This window comes from Megalobrama amblycephala, linkage group LG23 (genome assembly GCF_018812025.1).
Source record: "Megalobrama amblycephala isolate DHTTF-2021 linkage group LG23, ASM1881202v1, whole genome shotgun sequence".
Taxonomy (NCBI): domain Eukaryota; kingdom Metazoa; phylum Chordata; class Actinopteri; order Cypriniformes; family Xenocyprididae; genus Megalobrama; species Megalobrama amblycephala.
Genome location: NC_063066.1, coordinates 9,406,903 through 9,424,952, shown reverse-complemented (window position 1 = coordinate 9,424,952; position 18,050 = coordinate 9,406,903). Strand labels below are relative to the sequence as shown.

Genomic DNA, 18,050 nt, shown 5'->3' with positions numbered 1-18,050 from the left:
AGGAGCACAGGCAGAGCAGCAGATGAGAGAGTGGAAAAGTGGGCTGCTATGTACAGGAGGGGGTTGGGATGAAAAGAAGCCCAAGTCAGGGAGCACCAACACCACTGGCTTGACCTGGGGACGACTGGAAAAGGCAGGAATCCAATTAAAATCACACCCCATCGGCCTGCACAGCCACCACCCCCTCACCAGGCTGACGCAACTTCACACTGCTCCTGCTAGATGTGTCATTTTGAGCAGGTGGAACGCAGCAGACATTGAGATCATATAGTCCTGGTCATGCTTTGAGGATGCAATGGTAAAGGAGTCTATGACACACTATATGTAACAGTAAACTATAGAGTGTGTAGATGCATTAAAAAGTTGAAGATACTCTAACCTGTCGCATATTATAGAGAAAAATGCAAACTAACCTTCGCCATACATCCTTGTTGCTAGGCAGAAAGCAGAAAGTGATAGAGAGTATCAGCGACAAACTGGTGAGAGGAATCATCTCATTCACAGTAAAGTAACCTTATTAAAAATCAGCTAAAGGGTGTGGTCATCCAGATAGAAATGTCATTGTTCTATACGATACTATTGGCAAAGCAAAGATTAACAACAGATATTAAAGGAGTTTAAGAGGGAGAACTAAATTCTGACTGATGAAATTGCACATCATCACTGCACATGCTAAACAAAGTAAAAACGGAACAGACTAAAAAAAGATGGGATATTTTCATGTAATAATCGTCCTGAAAGCAAGTGAATCTATAATGCAGGGAAATGAAAACCAAACAGTTTGTTTTGTTTATATACATAAAAAAGGAAAACTTGCTGTTTTTAGTGCAGTTAAACTAAATTAAGATTTCAGATGAAAGTATTTAAAAATGACTAGATTGGGTTGCTCTATATTTTACAGTTTTTAAATGACCAGTAATATAAGGTAACAACATGGGTTAAGGTAACAACATGGGTTAAGGTTAGGTTCAGAGTCGGTACTACTTATTATAGAAATTACAATAACTGGGTAATAAGTACATAGCATATATTCAAGCAGAACAGGACTGTAAAAGTGCTAGCATAGATTGCATGTAGGACTATGGGACTGCAAGAGTGTAAAAATTAAGCTAAGGAGGAGTTCAGCATAATACTGTGAGGTTACAAAGGAAGTGTACGATAATATACATACAGTTTTATCAATTGATTTCAATCACAGGATAGTTTGAGGAAGAAAAATGTCAAAGTGGACAAATTAGAGAGCAAAAGATATATTACTAAAAAACACGTCAAAAATAAAATAATTCTAAAAGAAATGCTAACATTTTTTTTAAATGTGATCAATAATGTGATTTCAGTTGTTTTCAGCTACATTTCTCAGCTCATTTTGAAGCCGTTTTGTTAATGACAATATTTTTGTGCATTTCAAAATAATACACACTACACATTTTATTTGCGCTGGAAACAAGTGAGATTAAGGTACACAAGACGATCAAGGTAATGATTTTTATGATTGCAATTACTCAAAACAGCTTGTAAGATTTAACATACTAACGTTTGGATAGGTATTATTTTATAGAAGACAGGATCAGTTCGGATGAATTATGACGTGTTTTTACACAGCATTTGATCTACACACCACATTAATGCAAGTATTTCTATGCGTTAAACATCCTCTCTAATGAAAATACAATTATTAACACAACTTTTATATTGTAAATTTGGAAATATCTCCTCAAAACAAGATATAAACAAACTTTGTCGCAAATACTACAACTTCCTGTTCTCTCTTTTCAATTTCCTGTCTCTCAATGATCCAGCAGTATTCAAAATAAAAATGAAGAATTTCTTGCAAACCTCACATTCACAACAACATGCTTTGAACATATCGCATCAACCCGGCACTGATGGTATGAGGTTTCAGTGGAGAGGAGAATTTACATTTGCCCTATGACCTTTCTAAAGTTATTCACAATAGCTAAGTGAATAAACTGAAAAATATGTTAGAAGCCCTACAGGGTCAAAAGCCTTGGTAGCCCCTTATCCAGTTAAACCAAGAGTCTCTTTTTCTCATGTCTTAAAAAGTCCCAAAAACACAGGTTCACTGTATTATTTGGTCACCCGATTTTTCACCAGTTTCTCTCTATAAGTAGGTTATAATGATTGGTGCCTGAGGCACCTTCCTTAACAGTGGGAACTGGGCTCTTAAACTATGAATGAAATGTATTATTGTAATAACCAACCAGGAAAGAAATGAGTCTTTTGAAATGCAATACATCCCGGTCATTAGTTTTAGCTGCTTCACACCCTATCCTATCTCTACCACTTCACAACACCATACACACACCCACAAAAATCCTGGCAAAACTAGTGCATAAAATAGTCTATAAGTGCAAACTATATGAGTATACAACAATAGTTATATAACAAACTTTATGACAACAGTTGCAACTCAATATTCAACAGTAGACCACTACCGAAGGCCCCAAGTTTCATTTTTCCAGCATTTACAGCATTACAGTTCAAGTGTTCAGATTTTTTCAAAATATTGAATCAATTCAAAAAATGGGGACAGTAACAAACGACTGAGGACAAAATGGAAAATATGCAATAGCAATTTGGTTATGTAACTGGTGAACTGAAAGTGTTGTGGACCTCAGGCTAACAATTTGGGTTTCAGTATGTGGTACCTTACATTACCTTGCATTAACCTAACATTTCATTCATCACCACCAAACTTGTGTTGCTTATTTTTTCCAATTCTGTAATTTTGTTATTAACAACAGAAGTGAGATTACAGCCGATTTGTACATGATTTGCGCTCATTTTCAGTTCTTGTACGATAAGTAAAAAGCTGTAGTCTACCGAAACCAAATGAAAACCTACACATTCGTATATTAAGCAACTTAAGTAAGTGCAGGTTGGCTTTTCGCTGCAGAGTGCGATCATAAGTACAAGGCCTATATCCTCGCTCACACCTTATTCATGCCCTGTCATATTGCACTGCAGTTATATAGCAATAAAGTTAATATTAAATGATATTATCGTAACGCAGTTCGCATAAAAGGATCCAGAGAGTTAAACGGACAAGAAAATGGCGATAAAATGGGCACCTGCTGGAGTTCATTTGAGGTGACTTTGGCCGCTAAATCGATTTCACTGAAAACAAAATAAATATTTTGGACACTGCACACACAAGTATGAAAGTCACCAAAGTATATATTTTTTTTCTTTTCTATTTTTTATTTATTTTTATTTTTTTATTTTTTTTTCCAAAAAACCTAAACACGTATGTGGTATTCGTAAAATTAAAAGACACGTATGCAGATACAATCCAAAAGCTTATACCGAAATCACGCACGTTTCCTTTGAGAAGCATAGATTTAAATCACACGCCTGATCAAAGAGAATAGAGATACTTTAATGAAACTTTGAATGCATAATTAATTGTACAGTATATACAGTACAATCTTAATTAAACAATTCTCATGAAGGGAACTGATGTCTGTAATAATCGCCACAGCATTATTGAAGTATCAAATAAACTCAGTAGTGGTGTGGTGAGAAAATCTTAAAATAATCTTAAAGGCCGCGTCCACTGATGAGTTCACCTTCACACATCACATCAAGACAAACGATACTTTTTAATTCTAATAACCTGCGACCTACATTTAAGCGTGACAGAAAATACATATAAAATTCATGTACTTTACAAAAGAGATTACTTCATGAATAACTTTTCAAGAGATAAATTTCCACTATACAACACATACGGAGGCCCTGCCTCTACAGAACCTCGAAATAATACGCAATTTTTTCCTGTGCAGAAATAACTTATTTTATTACTTCGAACTATATTCTACTCCATCTGTGGGTATCTTGTTTGCAGATATTTTATATTTGATATATGACTATTCTGGCAGCATATCAATACTTTTATAGATATTTAGGCAAGTGTTAATTAATCTATTTACAGTTTAGGAACCTTCACCGACGTCTCACCAATACAAGAACATAAAGTACAACAGATATAGCTCACAGTAACAAATTGCCTATTTAGTAAGCCTGTGGGACAATTTTACATGAGGAGGAACCCTTCGGCTGTCATCCGTCAGTGCTTTAACACGCCGAGTACAAGCCCGAATTACAGACATTATAAATCACTGTTACAGTGTTTGGGTGAAAAGGTGTCCACGGCGCTATGACAGGTGTACCAGCCATTTACCAGACTTTTTTGAAAAGGTGAGTTGGACGTAAAAGTTCTATGGCTAGGTGCGAACGTATGGCTTGGTTGGTTGCATGAGTATTGTACAGATTCGGGTCTGTAACTGCCCCGTTGTAGCAACAGAGGGTCCAAAAGGGACTGTGGCCTGTGCGCCGTATAGTCCAAACTGTTTTCAAAAGTGTGATGGAAACGTGACCTCATAGTCGACTCATTTCGCGTCTCAGGAGACAGAGTCTCTTGGGAGGGGGTCGTCATCGTTCGCGTCACTGTGGTAGAGGCGGGTGTGTCTTGCTGTTCTGCCACCTCAGGAGACCTGGCTTCTACAAGGTGCTCGTCGTCTTCGCCGATTTTGGCAATGTAGGCCTTGCAATGGAGTTTCATGTGTTTACGCAAGGAGCTGGGATGTGTGTAACATTTTTCACAGCCTCTGACCTTGCACGTGTAGGGTTTATCGCTGGAGTGAACGTGAGAATGCTTCTTCCGGTCACTGCTGTTTGCAAATCTCCGATTGCAGCCCTCAAACTCACATTTAAACGGTTTCTCACCTAAACGGGCAGAGGAGGGGGAAACGCGAGTTACGGGTGGGATGTACAGTCAACCATGGCTCATCAGTTCTGAGTGCATGGTGTCATGAGATGTGTTATGCAGGATGTTGTACCAAGTGTGCTGCTCCACACATTAAACTAAACTTTGTTTAGATAACACTCTTGTGCATGCAAAATGTCATAAATCGAAATTAAGCCCTATTTTTTCCTTTATCATTCTTAAAAAGAGGTATTTTTTCATTCAGCTGTTTCCATGCAGTGGCTGCTACTTTTAAAATAACGACTCACACTAGCTAAAACAGACTTAGCATTAGCTTAATTTAATGTTGAACCGCAAATACATATAGGCTAGCTTACCTCAAAATTCATTTCAGAGTAAGAAAAATTAAATTAAAAACAATCAGTTTAATATCACAAGTTGAATTAAGCAATAACCAACTGTTGGCTTCTAAGTAATTTATGGAATTGTGTCAGTGATTCATTTTCAAATTCTACTTAAATGCCTTCAGTGAACAATAATAATTCTTAATATGCATAGTCTGTTAGTCGACCTCATTCATATTTTTATATGCGTTGAGTCAAAGATTAATTACTATTTTAATTGATTTCTAGTAAAGAAAAAGTTAACTATATGGCTTTAATAATTAGAGTAATCGATACATCATTTTCATATGGGCTAAACCATAACTTATGGTTAAATAATATGAATAATAATAAAAAAGGGGGTAGTTTATATAGATCATAATATTCTAAGGATTAATGTGACGTCAGTTTCAAGTGTAGTGGTCTCAAAGCTCGCGGTGCGATGCACGAGCGGGTGCACTCTAGCATAGCAGAGATTTCAGCTGCGCCTTGCGTAAACGCTACGTCACAGCTCTCCGGTGCCCCGGAATTTATTATTTATTTTCACTGCATGAATGAGAGGCACCCAAACAACTGGCCTGTGGACTGATTTTTACCAGCACTAAAGTTTCTAAAAACGAAATCAAAAAGCATTCCACTAAAACGTACAACAAAGGATGGATAAAACAAAAGGCTACATTTGATATACAAAAATGCTTTAATCGCCGCCCAAATTAAAGCGTTGCATAGGCTGAAGAAAATTAAATTCTGTGTACAAAAATCTACACTCATTTATACTATGTCGAAACATTTTGAAAATTAATTAAGCATGATGAACACCAGTGTCAAAATCCGTGTTTATGTAGGCTACAGAAAAAAAATAATTTAAAAAATATTACCGTAGAATATTTTATAACGTCACTTTGGGAACAAATAATCAAACAGCATGATTTATCGAGTTATTCTTTCCTGGCAATTCTTCATTATCTGACTTTGTGTTTGGAACAATGTTAAGTAGCCTAAAACACTCCGAAAAAGATTTCGAAACAATTCCATAAGTCTGAAGCCTATCTTCTTCTTATTATTATTGTTATTATTATTATTATTATTATTATTATTATTATTATTATTATTATTGTTATTATTATTATTAATATTATTATTAATATTATTATTATTATTATTTAACTAACCTGTATGCGTTCTCTTGTGTATCTTGAGGTTTTCGGATCTGGCAAAAACTTTTTCACATCCATGAAAAGGGCAGGGAAAGGGCTTTTCTCCAGTGTGCACTCTGACGTGGTTGACGAGCTTGTATTTGGCTTTGAAGGGCTTTCTGTCTCTTGGGCAGTTCTCCCAGTGACAAACGTAGTCAGAGTGCTCCGGTCCTCCGACATGCTCAACCGTCACATGGGTGACGAGCTCATACATGGTCCCAAAACTCCTGGCGCAGGGCGGCTTGCCAGTGCCTTCTTGGCCGTCACTCCACTTGCACACCAGCTCGTGCTTTGGGTTCTGCCTGGAGCACCTGAGGAAGGCGTCACCCCCTCCTCGTTGCATGGCCATGTTCAGAGGCTTATAGAACTCCAAGAACTGAGTGACTAGCTGCTGGCTGTTGGCCCTGGGGCCATTGACCGATTGCCCATACGGGTGCGTTCGTGAGAGAAGATCTCCGGGAAGACCCAACATCATTTGGCTGCTGAGATCTCGAGTTGCGTCTGACGAGCCATGGGCCTGCTCTTGATACGTGCTGAAGAACGAGTGGCTCCTGCCATCCCTATAGCTGTGGAGGTCACGGTACCTACCAATATTGCCATGTTGGTTAGGTCTCGGTGCCAGCTGATCAGTTACTGGTGGCATGCCTGCTGCTGACAGATTTGTCCCAATGATAATGCCCCTAGGACTGGGTTCTAAGCGATGACTGATGTATCCAGTGTCTGGAAAATGGCTAACCGAGTGGTCAACATATGCACTGGCCCTCGTCTCGTGGTAGTCTCGCAAATTTTGCGAGGGGCAGAGTTTTAAGGAACTGCCAGTGGGGTGCCCCATGTGCTCCTCTGCCAAAGGTGGCAGCACCACGCTGGGTTCAGTATTGCTCTCCCCAGGGTTGACGCAAGAAAGAGGGCAGCCACTAAACCGCGACAGGCTTGTCATGTTTTGTTGCAAGCTTGGCTGAGGGTTTGGCAAATCAACCAACCTTTCACGTTTACGATTTACCTACAAAACTCTTCCCCATTTCCCCCGCTGTATCATCTGCATGTGCAGTTATTGCCCGTAAACCTCTCAGACGCAGGAATCGGACCCAGGTTCGTTAAGGTTGGTGTGAGTCCCATGCCGTTCACTTTGCCCTCTTGATTTGTGGCAATAACCGTGGTAGTAAAATGCTCCGAACCAGGCCATACTGCAATATAAAAGCACAGCAGGCAAACCAGCTTTTAAAAAACGGTGCTTTGGGATTGGTCGGAATGCGCGATGATTGACAGTCCCTGGATTTGTTTTAAAAGGGACACGCAGGCGTTCACCACACGACTCCGTTTTCAAATATCTCAGTGAAAATGCTTTGATATGTGCCGCTCGCGCACTGCCACATATTGGCTCATATGAGACTTAAATGCGCCAGAGTGTTGGCTAAAATATCGAAATGTTTAAATTACATGTATATGAATTATTAGAACGTCTGAGCTGCGAATGCTATGCAGCTGTGTGATTTCAACATCGAATAGAAATACAGGAGTTAAGAAACCAAATCAAAATTCTCTTTCAAGCCACAAGTCTCTCTCATTCAGGCAACTGTGAATGTCTGTATTACCATTTCATATTGTAGTTTAAGTTTAATTAAATAGAATATACTTGGGTAATACTCGGTCCATAATACTGGTGTTGTTGGTGGACACAATTTATTTTTTCTTTCTTTTTTTTTTTTACCACCAAAAATAAATTTTTGCAGTATGTTATAGCAAGCCAGTTGAGCGTCTATAATTTTACTGGCAGGTATATAGGGCACTTACTTATTGCAGGTAAAGGTAAATGGAACATAGAATCTAGATTGTTTTACTCCGTTTGACATTTTTAATGCAAAGAGGTAAACATTAAATAAATGGTTAAAAATGATTATTTATTTATTATTATTATATGCCATATTTTAAAGTATCCTTCTCTATGTGTTGGTCGGTTAGCTTAATTTATTTAGTTTGTTTAGTGAAGGAGAGATGCATTTTATGGAATTTACTTAGGCGTGAATATTTATCAGATATTTTTCTGGAGTTGCAAATCTGTGATAAAATTAACAGATCATTTTATTATTATTATTATTATTATTTAAATTAATAGATACATTACATGCATTAGTAATAAAAATCAACGAATATTAATTCAATATTAAATACACAAGCAAATATGATTTTAAAAATACACAAGTTAGCTTTAGGCCAAGCTACGGAGTTAAATAATACCTAAATATCGCATAATAGCTAAATATAACGTTATTTAGACATGTAATATGCAAGAGTTAATAGACTTCTGACTTTTGAGATTAAAAGAATGATAAAAAGTTATTAACCCCCAGATGATCTGGTGTCAATTTAGGAAGAAATTTATCCACTTGTTTTGAATTACTTTGCACCTGTCAATATAAAACTGACAAAAATGAAAACAGGATTGTGGTGTATTCTCACCACAAATTAATAACTAAAATGCTTTAAGAATGACAGCATCAGTGTGTGGACATCAAATTGAATACCTGGTAAAAGAGCCCATTCAAACATGTTTAAATAACCACACAAAATGTTAAGAACAGAATTTAATTATGTGAATTAAGTTTTAGAATCTCAAAAATATCTTTGATTATACATTCGGATTGCTCACTTCACAACATTTTGAAATCAAGAAAGAAATTAATATACTTCTTCTGAAGACTGTCTCCCCCCCACCCCCCACCCCCCTTTGAGTGGGCACAAGCTTGGGTTATTTACTGATATAATTCTTCCCACACATGAAGTTCTTGGATAGAGTAAACATTACAAGACAACAATATTTACTGAGGTTACAGTAACTGTATTCACAACAGTCAAAATTAAGGCATAATTAACAGTCAAAAAAAGCATTGTTGTCACTACATTAACAGAGTCAAATCAAACATAATACAAGAAAAGGAAAACCAGAACTGTTTACTTTTATATGCAATTTTATATATAATTAGTCGTAATACAGTTTTCAGATAAATGGCCCTGACCACGATATAACCATAAAAGTGACATATTATTTTGTGCAACAAAACGTCTTCTCCCACACCATGCAGCAACTCTTTCTGATTAGTCTTCTTATTCATTTCTTTCTTTTTTTCTTCATTACTAGAAAAGACAAAAGGCATTTCTACAGATTTTCCTTACATATACAACTTTCACTGGCCAATAAATGGGTCAGTGCAAGAATATTTAAATGAGAGAGAGAGAGAGAGGTACATGAAGAAACGAATGATCATAAGAGAAAGGTGAGTAGGTAAAGTAGAACACTATATATTGCTTTTTTGTGCTCCATCAATTCGTAGGCTAATGGTCACTAAATGACATATCTATAGTTCACAAAGGTCACAGACTGGTCTTTGCTACCCACAGTGTACAAGCTACATACCCAATAGTCTATTATCAATCCAATGCATGCTTGGTAGCATGGTGGTTTACAGATATCTTAGGATAACTCAGTTGAGAGGTGAGCTTATTATGAAACAAAATTATATATGCTTTATCTAAATATACCATAAGTACATTTGCAAAAATGTAAACTGCTTCTCTTCCTTGCATACCTGCATTAGGCCTATGTTTACTTTGTAATCAGGCTACAAATACAATGTAGCCTTATCTTCATTTCCATCCAACATTTCCACATCAAGTAAAATATGGTAATAAATTCTAACTGAATATACAATATTGGGTTGAAAGCTACAGAAAGTTTTCCCCGTTGCAGTGTTTAGCTTAACAAGTTCAGGGCTAAAAGTCGAGAATAGACAAACTGATAGTGATAGCTTATAACCAAGCTATAAGATATAGGCCTAAGCAAAAAGCACCACACACACACACACACACACACACACACACACACACACAAGTACTCCACACCTTAAAATACTTTTTTTATTATTATTATTTTTGGGGTTCGGCATAGCACAACAATCAATCCTGGTAACGGAAGTTTGCATTTACTAATAAGTAGATGCGTGACGCCTCGACAAATTTAATTTATAGTCATTTATGCTAAACAAAGTTAATAAATGTTATATAGACATGCTAATGGAAGGTGCCACAGTTATCTCATTACTTATTTCTGATTAAGTGTTTGAGATAAATAGACTCACTCCTCCACAAAGCTAACAGAAATCAGACTAAAGACTTTTCTATATACGGAAAAAGATATAAAGCAACATGTCCGCAAAAACACACAGAAAGAAACACAGCTAATGTCTCAGGGGAAGAATCCCATTATAAACCACAAAAATAATATATAAAATTAAACTATTAAATAAAATAATTTCCCTAAAAGAAAGAATGACGAATTGGTAGGTAGCTAAGCAGAGACATTTTTTTGCATTTTTATTTTTATTGCTAGTTCGTTTTTATGTAGCCTTTTTTTAAATAAATTAAATACATTTAATGTGAGATTGACAACTGGAAAATTAATCAACAGGAAATGAACTATATAGCAGTACATCAATAATTATCAACGATTCTATGATTTATATAATATTATTGATAATTGTTTAGCACGAATAACCACCTATAAGAATTCAGTGTGAAGTTGTTTCCAGGTAATTCTGCTCTAACTAAAAAATATGAATGCCTGGTCTAGTCAAGGGGGCAGGATATATAGAATTATCGCATTATTTTTGACGAAACGTAATTTAACTCAAATAATCGGTCGAAATATAGCTCTGTTCCGTGCAATTATAGGCCTATAAGTCCCTTTAATTTTCTTTGGTCCAAAGTAAAATAACGCACGAGGCCCCCCTTGAGTTAAAAGCGCATCTTGCCCTCATTTGTCTTTTGGTTGGCATCAGAGCTATAGCCTAGTGCCGTAAAGAAGTTAAGTGAAGTAACTGAACAATTCCGTGCACGGAGAAAGCAAAGAACGTCCTTAAGAACTTAGCTATTTCCTAGCCACGCCCGGAAATGAATATGTCACATAATATATTAAGTACGTCCACATTTAAACAGACAAACTATAGGCCTACATCTAGAGTGGAAAGTAAAGAAACCGTAGCCTATCTGACTGCAGAAAGTGAAAACTTTAAAAAATCGCCGTATATCTATCCGGCGCTACAGAATACTCACATGTGTGCTCGTGTACGAAAGGGAGAGTAAGAAAGAGGGAAGAAAGAACAAGACATAGCAGAAAGGAGGGGGGGATAGAGCTTGCTGGATATCTATTTCGCTTGCAATCCCCTTTAAAACTTGTGTGTTTTTAGGTGCATATAATATATATATAGGACACTTAAAATATATACACATGTATATATTAGTAAAAAATCTTTGGAGAGACAAAAGTGAAATGCATATGCTATTCTAATGACAAGACAAATAACCATTAAATATTTACTAGGCTACTGCATTTTATTAAAAATGTATTTATTAGAAAAAATATAATTTTTTTTCTAAAACAGGCACGATTTAGTATATTACCTAAATACAACATGAAACTGATCAACAGGGCACTTTTATAATACATCTACTGAAAAATAAATCACTCACCTTTAACTAGACAAGGCCTAATATACGTTTTTTTCCCTCGTAGAAAATGTGCTGAAAGTGAAAGCGTGGTAGCTGAGGACCAGAATGAGGGTCTCATTTAAAGATTTTTTTTATTTAATCTCTAAAATATAAAAGGAAGCTCCTTTCGAGGAGAGATTGAAGGGGAGAGGGAACGTGAAATGGCTTGGAGGTATAAAAAGCGCTGCTTGAAACACTCATCGCGTCTCTGAACTTGATCAGATTTTAAGTGTCCTGCAGCGAGTCACCAGCAACCCTGCGAAACTTCCTCAATAGCAAGAATTTTTGGCGCCGTGAAAAAAATCCTCGGCATAATATAATTATCAACATATTTCTTTCTCTTATTCTTGGGTTCTACACTCTGTAGTAGTATATATGTTTCACTATCTTACGGATTCAAGAAATTCAGAACTCTGTGCATGGAACTCTATGGATGCATAAATGTACATATTAGATAGATAGATAGATAGATAGATAGATAGATAGATAGATAGATAGATAGATAGATAGATAGATAGATAGATAATTTATCTTAATTAATCCCCCCCCCTACACACACACACACACACACACACACACACACATTTATATACTAAGTCACTTTTCCCCTTTTTCTTTTAAGTCTTTATTTTCAAAGAGATTCTGTTTATTTTAAGTTTAGGCTATTTTGAGAAACAAATTGCCAAGAAAATCCTGAAAGTTTATGTAACTTTGGGAACAGCTGACATGCTAAGCTCGGCAAATAAACAAGCCTTTCTTACTGAACCGAAATAAAGTCCCGTTCCTTTACCTGCAAATAATGCCAACAGCAACCAATCAAATCTACTCACTGAAACAAACTGCCATTTTCAATACTAAACCTTGCCAATCAACGAACATGCAGCCAATTATCGCCCTTCCTATCCGTCACGTGACTAAGAAAGAGCTGTCCTTTCATTGGACAGCGTAGAGCTGCCTCCCGAGCTCATTTATGTGCAAGGAGTGAGTGATTGACTTTATCAGTCCAAGGACATCATTCGTCTGGAAAGGGGGGGAAGTTTGATCCTCTTTCTCACGGATCCCAGTTACGGGAGTTTTTCTCCCGTTTACCGAGACCCGGGATTACCATTTCGTTTTTCAATTCAAGATTTCTTTATTCAAGCTTACGTGAAATTGTGCTCAGTTTACCGTTACCCACTTCACTCCACTAACCTGGGGTTTCTCACGTTTTTTTTTCTTTTCTTTTTGGCTTGCTTTTTCTCGATTGAGCCCAATGACTATGCTCCTTGATAGCGCTCCTCAGTTCCCGTCACTAGGAGTAGGGGGGTTCGGAACGCCTAGACACCATGAGTTGGGAAACCGAGACCCCGGGCTGGGGCTTAGTCCCTTCGCAGATTCATCTCACTCGGCTGCCTTCAAGATAAGTCCCGTTACTCACGATATCGCCTCAAGCCAGACATCAGCGTTCACCCCACAAGCTACTGGATACGCAGCCGCGCTCGGACACCACCATGGAGGACAAGTTGGTTCTTACGCCGGTGGAGCATTCAATTCGACCAGGGACTTTCTCTTCAGAAACAGGGGCGCAGGCATCGGAGAGACCGCACCACCGAGTGCCCAGCATGGAATCTTTGCCGCTTCTGCTGGGAGTCTACACGGCCCCCCCGGAATTTCAGACAACCCGGGACATCTGTTGTTTCCTGGACTTCACGACCAGAGCGTGAGCCACACTTCACCAGGAGGACATGTTGTAAACAGCCAAATGCACCTGGGTTTACGCGGGGACATTTTTGGCCGCCCAGATCCTTACCGACCTGTGGCGAGCCCTCGTACGGACCCTTACGGCACCGCTCAGCTTCATAACTACAACCACCCCATCAATATGAACATGGGGATGAACGTACCCACACACCACGGTCCGGGGGCCTTCTTCAGATACATGCGGCAGCCTATTAAGCAAGAATTGTCTTGTAAGTGGATAGATGAGAATCAGATGAACAGACCTAAAAAGACTTGTGACAGAACTTTCAGCACAATGCATGAAATGGTGACACATGTTTCGATGGAACACGTTGGCGGCCCAGAACAGAGTAATCATGTTTGCTTCTGGGAGGACTGCCCGAGAGAGGGAAAATCCTTTAAGGCCAAATACAAACTCGTGAACCACATCCGAGTGCACACTGGAGAGAAACCGTTTCCTTGTCCGTTCCCCGGTTGTGGGAAAATCTTTGCAAGATCAGAAAATCTTAAAATTCATAAAAGAACTCACACAGGTAAGGCATTCATATTCCCCCCATATTCATATTTTTTGATTACCTACTGGCTTTGGAAAAATAAACGTTTAACTGGGTTATTTATGCGTAAATTATGTATAGGCCTACCTTAATTGAAGTTATTTAATACATTTAAAAATATATATTAAAAATAAAATAAAAAAATAGTACATTTACTTTTAAATTAATTTTAAAGTAAATAGAGAGTTTAACAAACTGCCACAAGTACTTTAACTACACTTTAGGTTTGGAGGAATTAAATACATTGGTCAAATGTTTGGGAAGTACTCATTTTGATCTCATATAACACATTAAGAATTTCTCCTTCTCTCTTATCTTTTCGATTGAGGTAAATATGTTTTTGTTCAAATGTAGGCTATACACATTGCAACTCTTTGAGGATGCAAATCTACATGCGTGGTTGTGGAGCTAAATTGTGAATGGACTGTCCTCTTTCATTTGTGAAACTATTCTGGATGCTTGTGGCTATAAAGTTAGTAATTGTGGGGATTTCTGAATTGTGGATGCATGGATAAAATGCTACACGTTGGTCTAGGAAAGTATGAATTGGTCGAAGTGTATTGAGTCTGATAGCTGGATTTGTGCCTAAAAATGACCCCTTTCGAGATACACATGAAATATAAAGCAAGCTGTTGAACAGTCTATATTATACTTATCAGATAAGAACCATGTGCACAAATTGTTAAGCAATTGCCATACAATTTACACGCAATTTACACGAGGATGCATGGCGTGTTGGTTAAAGATGCCTGGGAAGTAAAATAATAATAGATAACAGCACGGATTCTCAAGCAGCTTGATATATGGGTAACTAAACCATTTGGCGTGAGCGCTCCATGGCCTATTATTTCGAAAGGCATATTACATAACTGAAAGTTGTTCTCAACAGTCGCTCTATGAAAAAAAAAAAGTTATATTGCTAAAACCCCAGTGTTTGCTCTCACTTGCAGGTGAGAAGCCATTTAAATGCGAGTTCGACGGCTGCGACAGGCGATTTGCGAACAGCAGCGACAGGAAAAAGCACATGCACGTGCACACATCTGACAAGCCATATATCTGCAAAGTGTGTGACAAGTCCTATACACACCCCAGCTCTCTCAGGAAACATATGAAGGTAAGGGACTTTTTCTGATATTGCAACCAAAAATAAATCATACAAATAAATATGTTTTTTTAAATGTTGTAAAGAATAAAACCCATTAGATAGGCCTAAATGTATTAGGCCTATGCATTATACGGAGAATGCGTTCAAATTAATTTTAAGCAGGTCTGGAATTGTTCTGTTTTGGTTCACAAATGTATTACATAGACCAGAATCCATAAAGTTTAACTATACCATGAACAAGTGTGTTATTGCCTGCATGTCATACATCTATGTACGTTTTAATTGAAGGTACACGAATCACAAGGCTCAGAGTCGTCTCCAGCTGCTAGTTCTGGATACGAGTCGTCCACGCCGCCAGTGCTGGTTTCTGCGAACACTGAAGACCCGACAAAAACACCCACGTCTGCGGTGCAAAATACATCTGCACACAGCGATGGACTACCGCCTAATTTTAACGAATGGTACGTTTGAAGCTCCAAGCAGACACTCAAAAGGTGGACCAAAAGGTTGAAGCAACCTTTAAAAAAACTATTTACGCTATGGCGTACAAAATGGCATTGAAACAACAGGAAAAGATGAGAGTGCGCCAACAGGCCTCGTCTATTCTCAGGATTCGAAATTTTGACTTTATTCCGAGTTCGAAGAAAACTAGCAAGGCATAAAATAACAAAATAACACTTTCTAAGAATAAATGGTTTTCCTTTAGTTTTCAGATTTCAGATGATTATTTTATTTTTCATTTTATGTATTTTCTGAAAAAAATATTTAAAAATAAATGGCAAAGAAAGAATATTTCACGGTGTTTTATATTAAGGTGACACTCACATCACCTTTGATTGATTGTTAAAACTTCAGACAGTCTTAAGAAACGTGCCAAAGTCTTTGTCTTGAACTTGAACAAAAAAATAAAACATAAATAAGTATATAGCCTACTCGTGAATGTATTTCCTTGTTTGATGGAGTCAAATCTGTTGTCCAAGTCCGTTTTCAGGTGGAGAATGTGGTATTAGCTTACGATTGTTACCTTTGAATATAACGTTGCCTTTGTTAATAATGATGTAAATACATATCCATGATGCCATATTTATCAATTTGTAATTTAATTATCGGCGAAATAGCCGAATCTTAAATGATATTTATGGAAATGTTTTCTAACAAGACTGTACAGTTTTGAGTCAATAACCAGTTTCAACGATGAAAAAGGGAGTCCGTTCTAAAGTTCCCACGATACGATTGTATCTTTTTTAACCAATAAATGTGTCTTATCTGGGTCGTAAAGTATTAATTATATTAATATTATAACATGACATGATCTATAGTTTCAAGTATGCATTTACCAACGTTAAGTTCATGTGAGGACCGGTCTAAAAAGAAAAAAGAAAAAAACAAAAAAACATTGGGTTTAATTTTTTTCTTTTTCTTGCCATCAGCCATATGAGCTAGTAGACTTTCTGGTTCTTATCGAAATTTTGTATTTTTGTTTTCTCTTACTCTTAGCATCAGAGTATAGACTACATCTCTAAGAAACACTTACAAATTCGAGAGGCCCACTGACCAGTGTTTTTCCATCGACACGCCACCTTTTGATCAGATACACCATGCAATAGTATAGCTTTCATTCATGCATCAACTTTGAACTCGTGTGACAGTGTAAAAGACATTAGCCTATATTCTTGGGGTTAAGGTACAGCCATTTGAATCAGTATGGTATTCCATTTTTGATGGTTCAAGAACTGTCTTTGTGGATGCAAATCTGTGTTTAATGTGTCAAAGAGGAGCAATGATCTGTCACAACATTCTCAAAATAAAACTTTCTGTCTGTCAGTTTGCATTGTTTTAAATGTAGTTCTTCTGTGAATATAGCGTGTTGTTTGTTATGAGTACTGTGGTATAACATATAGAAAACTTTGATTACACATTTGCTTGTTTTATGTGAATAACTTCTCAAGATGTGGAACTGTATGTGTGAATGAAATTTAGTATTAAGAGTACTAGAACTTTTAAGGTGGACAAGTGAGGGAATTATGTGTTCAGTGACACCAAGAGTTACAGCATTGCATTGTTACATATTTTTTAAGAGACTAAAATTATGCATATAAATATATTGTGCTTATGAACATGATTTCAAACCACCAGCACTACTTTTGAAAACAAACGTTAAAAAAAAGCAGTACCTCGTAAGTAACGGTGATATATAAATACGTTTATTTAAATAATTTAATGAATATATGTTTTATATACTATTTTCTATACGTTAAGTTAAAAGAAATAAAGATTTATTTCAGCCACCTTTGATGTATCTTCAGCCCTGATCTTGGACAGATCTAATGTACAAATGGAGCTTGAATGTGATTGTGACATTTTCTCGTGGAAATGGGTCACGCATCAAGTTATTCCTGAAAAGCACATGTTTAACTGATGAACTGTGTCACTGTGCCATTTTCGAGGCAAACGATGTTACTTCAACATACCCATTCAGAATTCAGCAAAATCTTGTACTTTCTTTCAAAGTAGGGTTATTGTTTGTTGGTTTGTTTAACAAACTATTGATGACAAAATGTGAACAAGTTTTTGACTGGAATTAAAACAAATCCTGAAATGTCACAAATGAAGACCTCAGTTTTTCCTTTTCATTTCTTTCTTTTGCAATTTTTCCTCTTGTTCTAAGTTATAACCTTGAACTTAAAGCATACGCCTTACTCCAAATGTAAGAAGCAGCAACACACTTGAACTTGACAGTAACATGCCGCCATCTTAGCATCTTGTTTCTTTGAGGGACGAAAAGTTCAGAATTTTGTAGCGTTAACGCAGCTTAACATACGT

General features: G+C 37.0%; 2 protein-coding genes across 2 annotated transcripts; one reads left to right on the top strand and one right to left on the bottom strand.

The window, feature by feature from the left end:
* Positions 1-1,471: 1,471 nt before the first annotated feature.
* On the bottom strand, positions 1,472-8,516 carry zic6 (zic family member 6). Its single transcript, XM_048176660.1, has 2 exons — positions 6,285-8,516; positions 1,472-4,749 (listed from the first exon to the last, which is right to left on the bottom strand). The coding sequence occupies exons 1-2, from the start codon at positions 7,243-7,245 to the stop codon at positions 4,133-4,135; spliced, it is 1,578 nt and encodes a 525-aa protein (XP_048032617.1). The 5' UTR covers positions 7,246-8,516; the 3' UTR covers positions 1,472-4,132.
* A 3,994-nt stretch (positions 8,517-12,510) lies between these two features.
* Positions 12,511-17,835, top strand: zic3 (zic family member 3 heterotaxy 1 (odd-paired homolog, Drosophila)). Its single transcript, XM_048176661.1, has 3 exons — positions 12,511-14,101; positions 15,073-15,236; positions 15,516-17,835. The coding sequence occupies exons 1-3, from the start codon at positions 13,102-13,104 to the stop codon at positions 15,696-15,698; spliced, it is 1,347 nt and encodes a 448-aa protein (XP_048032618.1). The 5' UTR covers positions 12,511-13,101; the 3' UTR covers positions 15,699-17,835.
* The last annotated feature ends 215 nt before the right edge of the window (positions 17,836-18,050 follow it).

Coding starts and splice junctions, on each gene's coding strand:
- zic3 (XM_048176661.1), top strand. CDS start 13,102: ATGACTATGCTCCTTGATAGCGCTCCTCAGTTCCCGTCACTAGGAGTA. Junction 14,102..15,072: donor TCATAAAAGAACTCACACAG/GTAAGGCATTCA, acceptor TCTCACTTGCAG/GTGAGAAGCCATTTAAATGC. Junction 15,237..15,515: donor CTCTCAGGAAACATATGAAG/GTAAGGGACTTT, acceptor TTTTAATTGAAG/GTACACGAATCACAAGGCTC.
- zic6 (XM_048176660.1), bottom strand. CDS start 7,245: ATGACAAGCCTGTCGCGGTTTAGTGGCTGCCCTCTTTCTTGCGTCAAC. Junction 4,750..6,284: donor ACACAAGAGAACGCATACAG/GTTAGTTAAATA, acceptor CTGCCCGTTTAG/GTGAGAAACCGTTTAAATGT.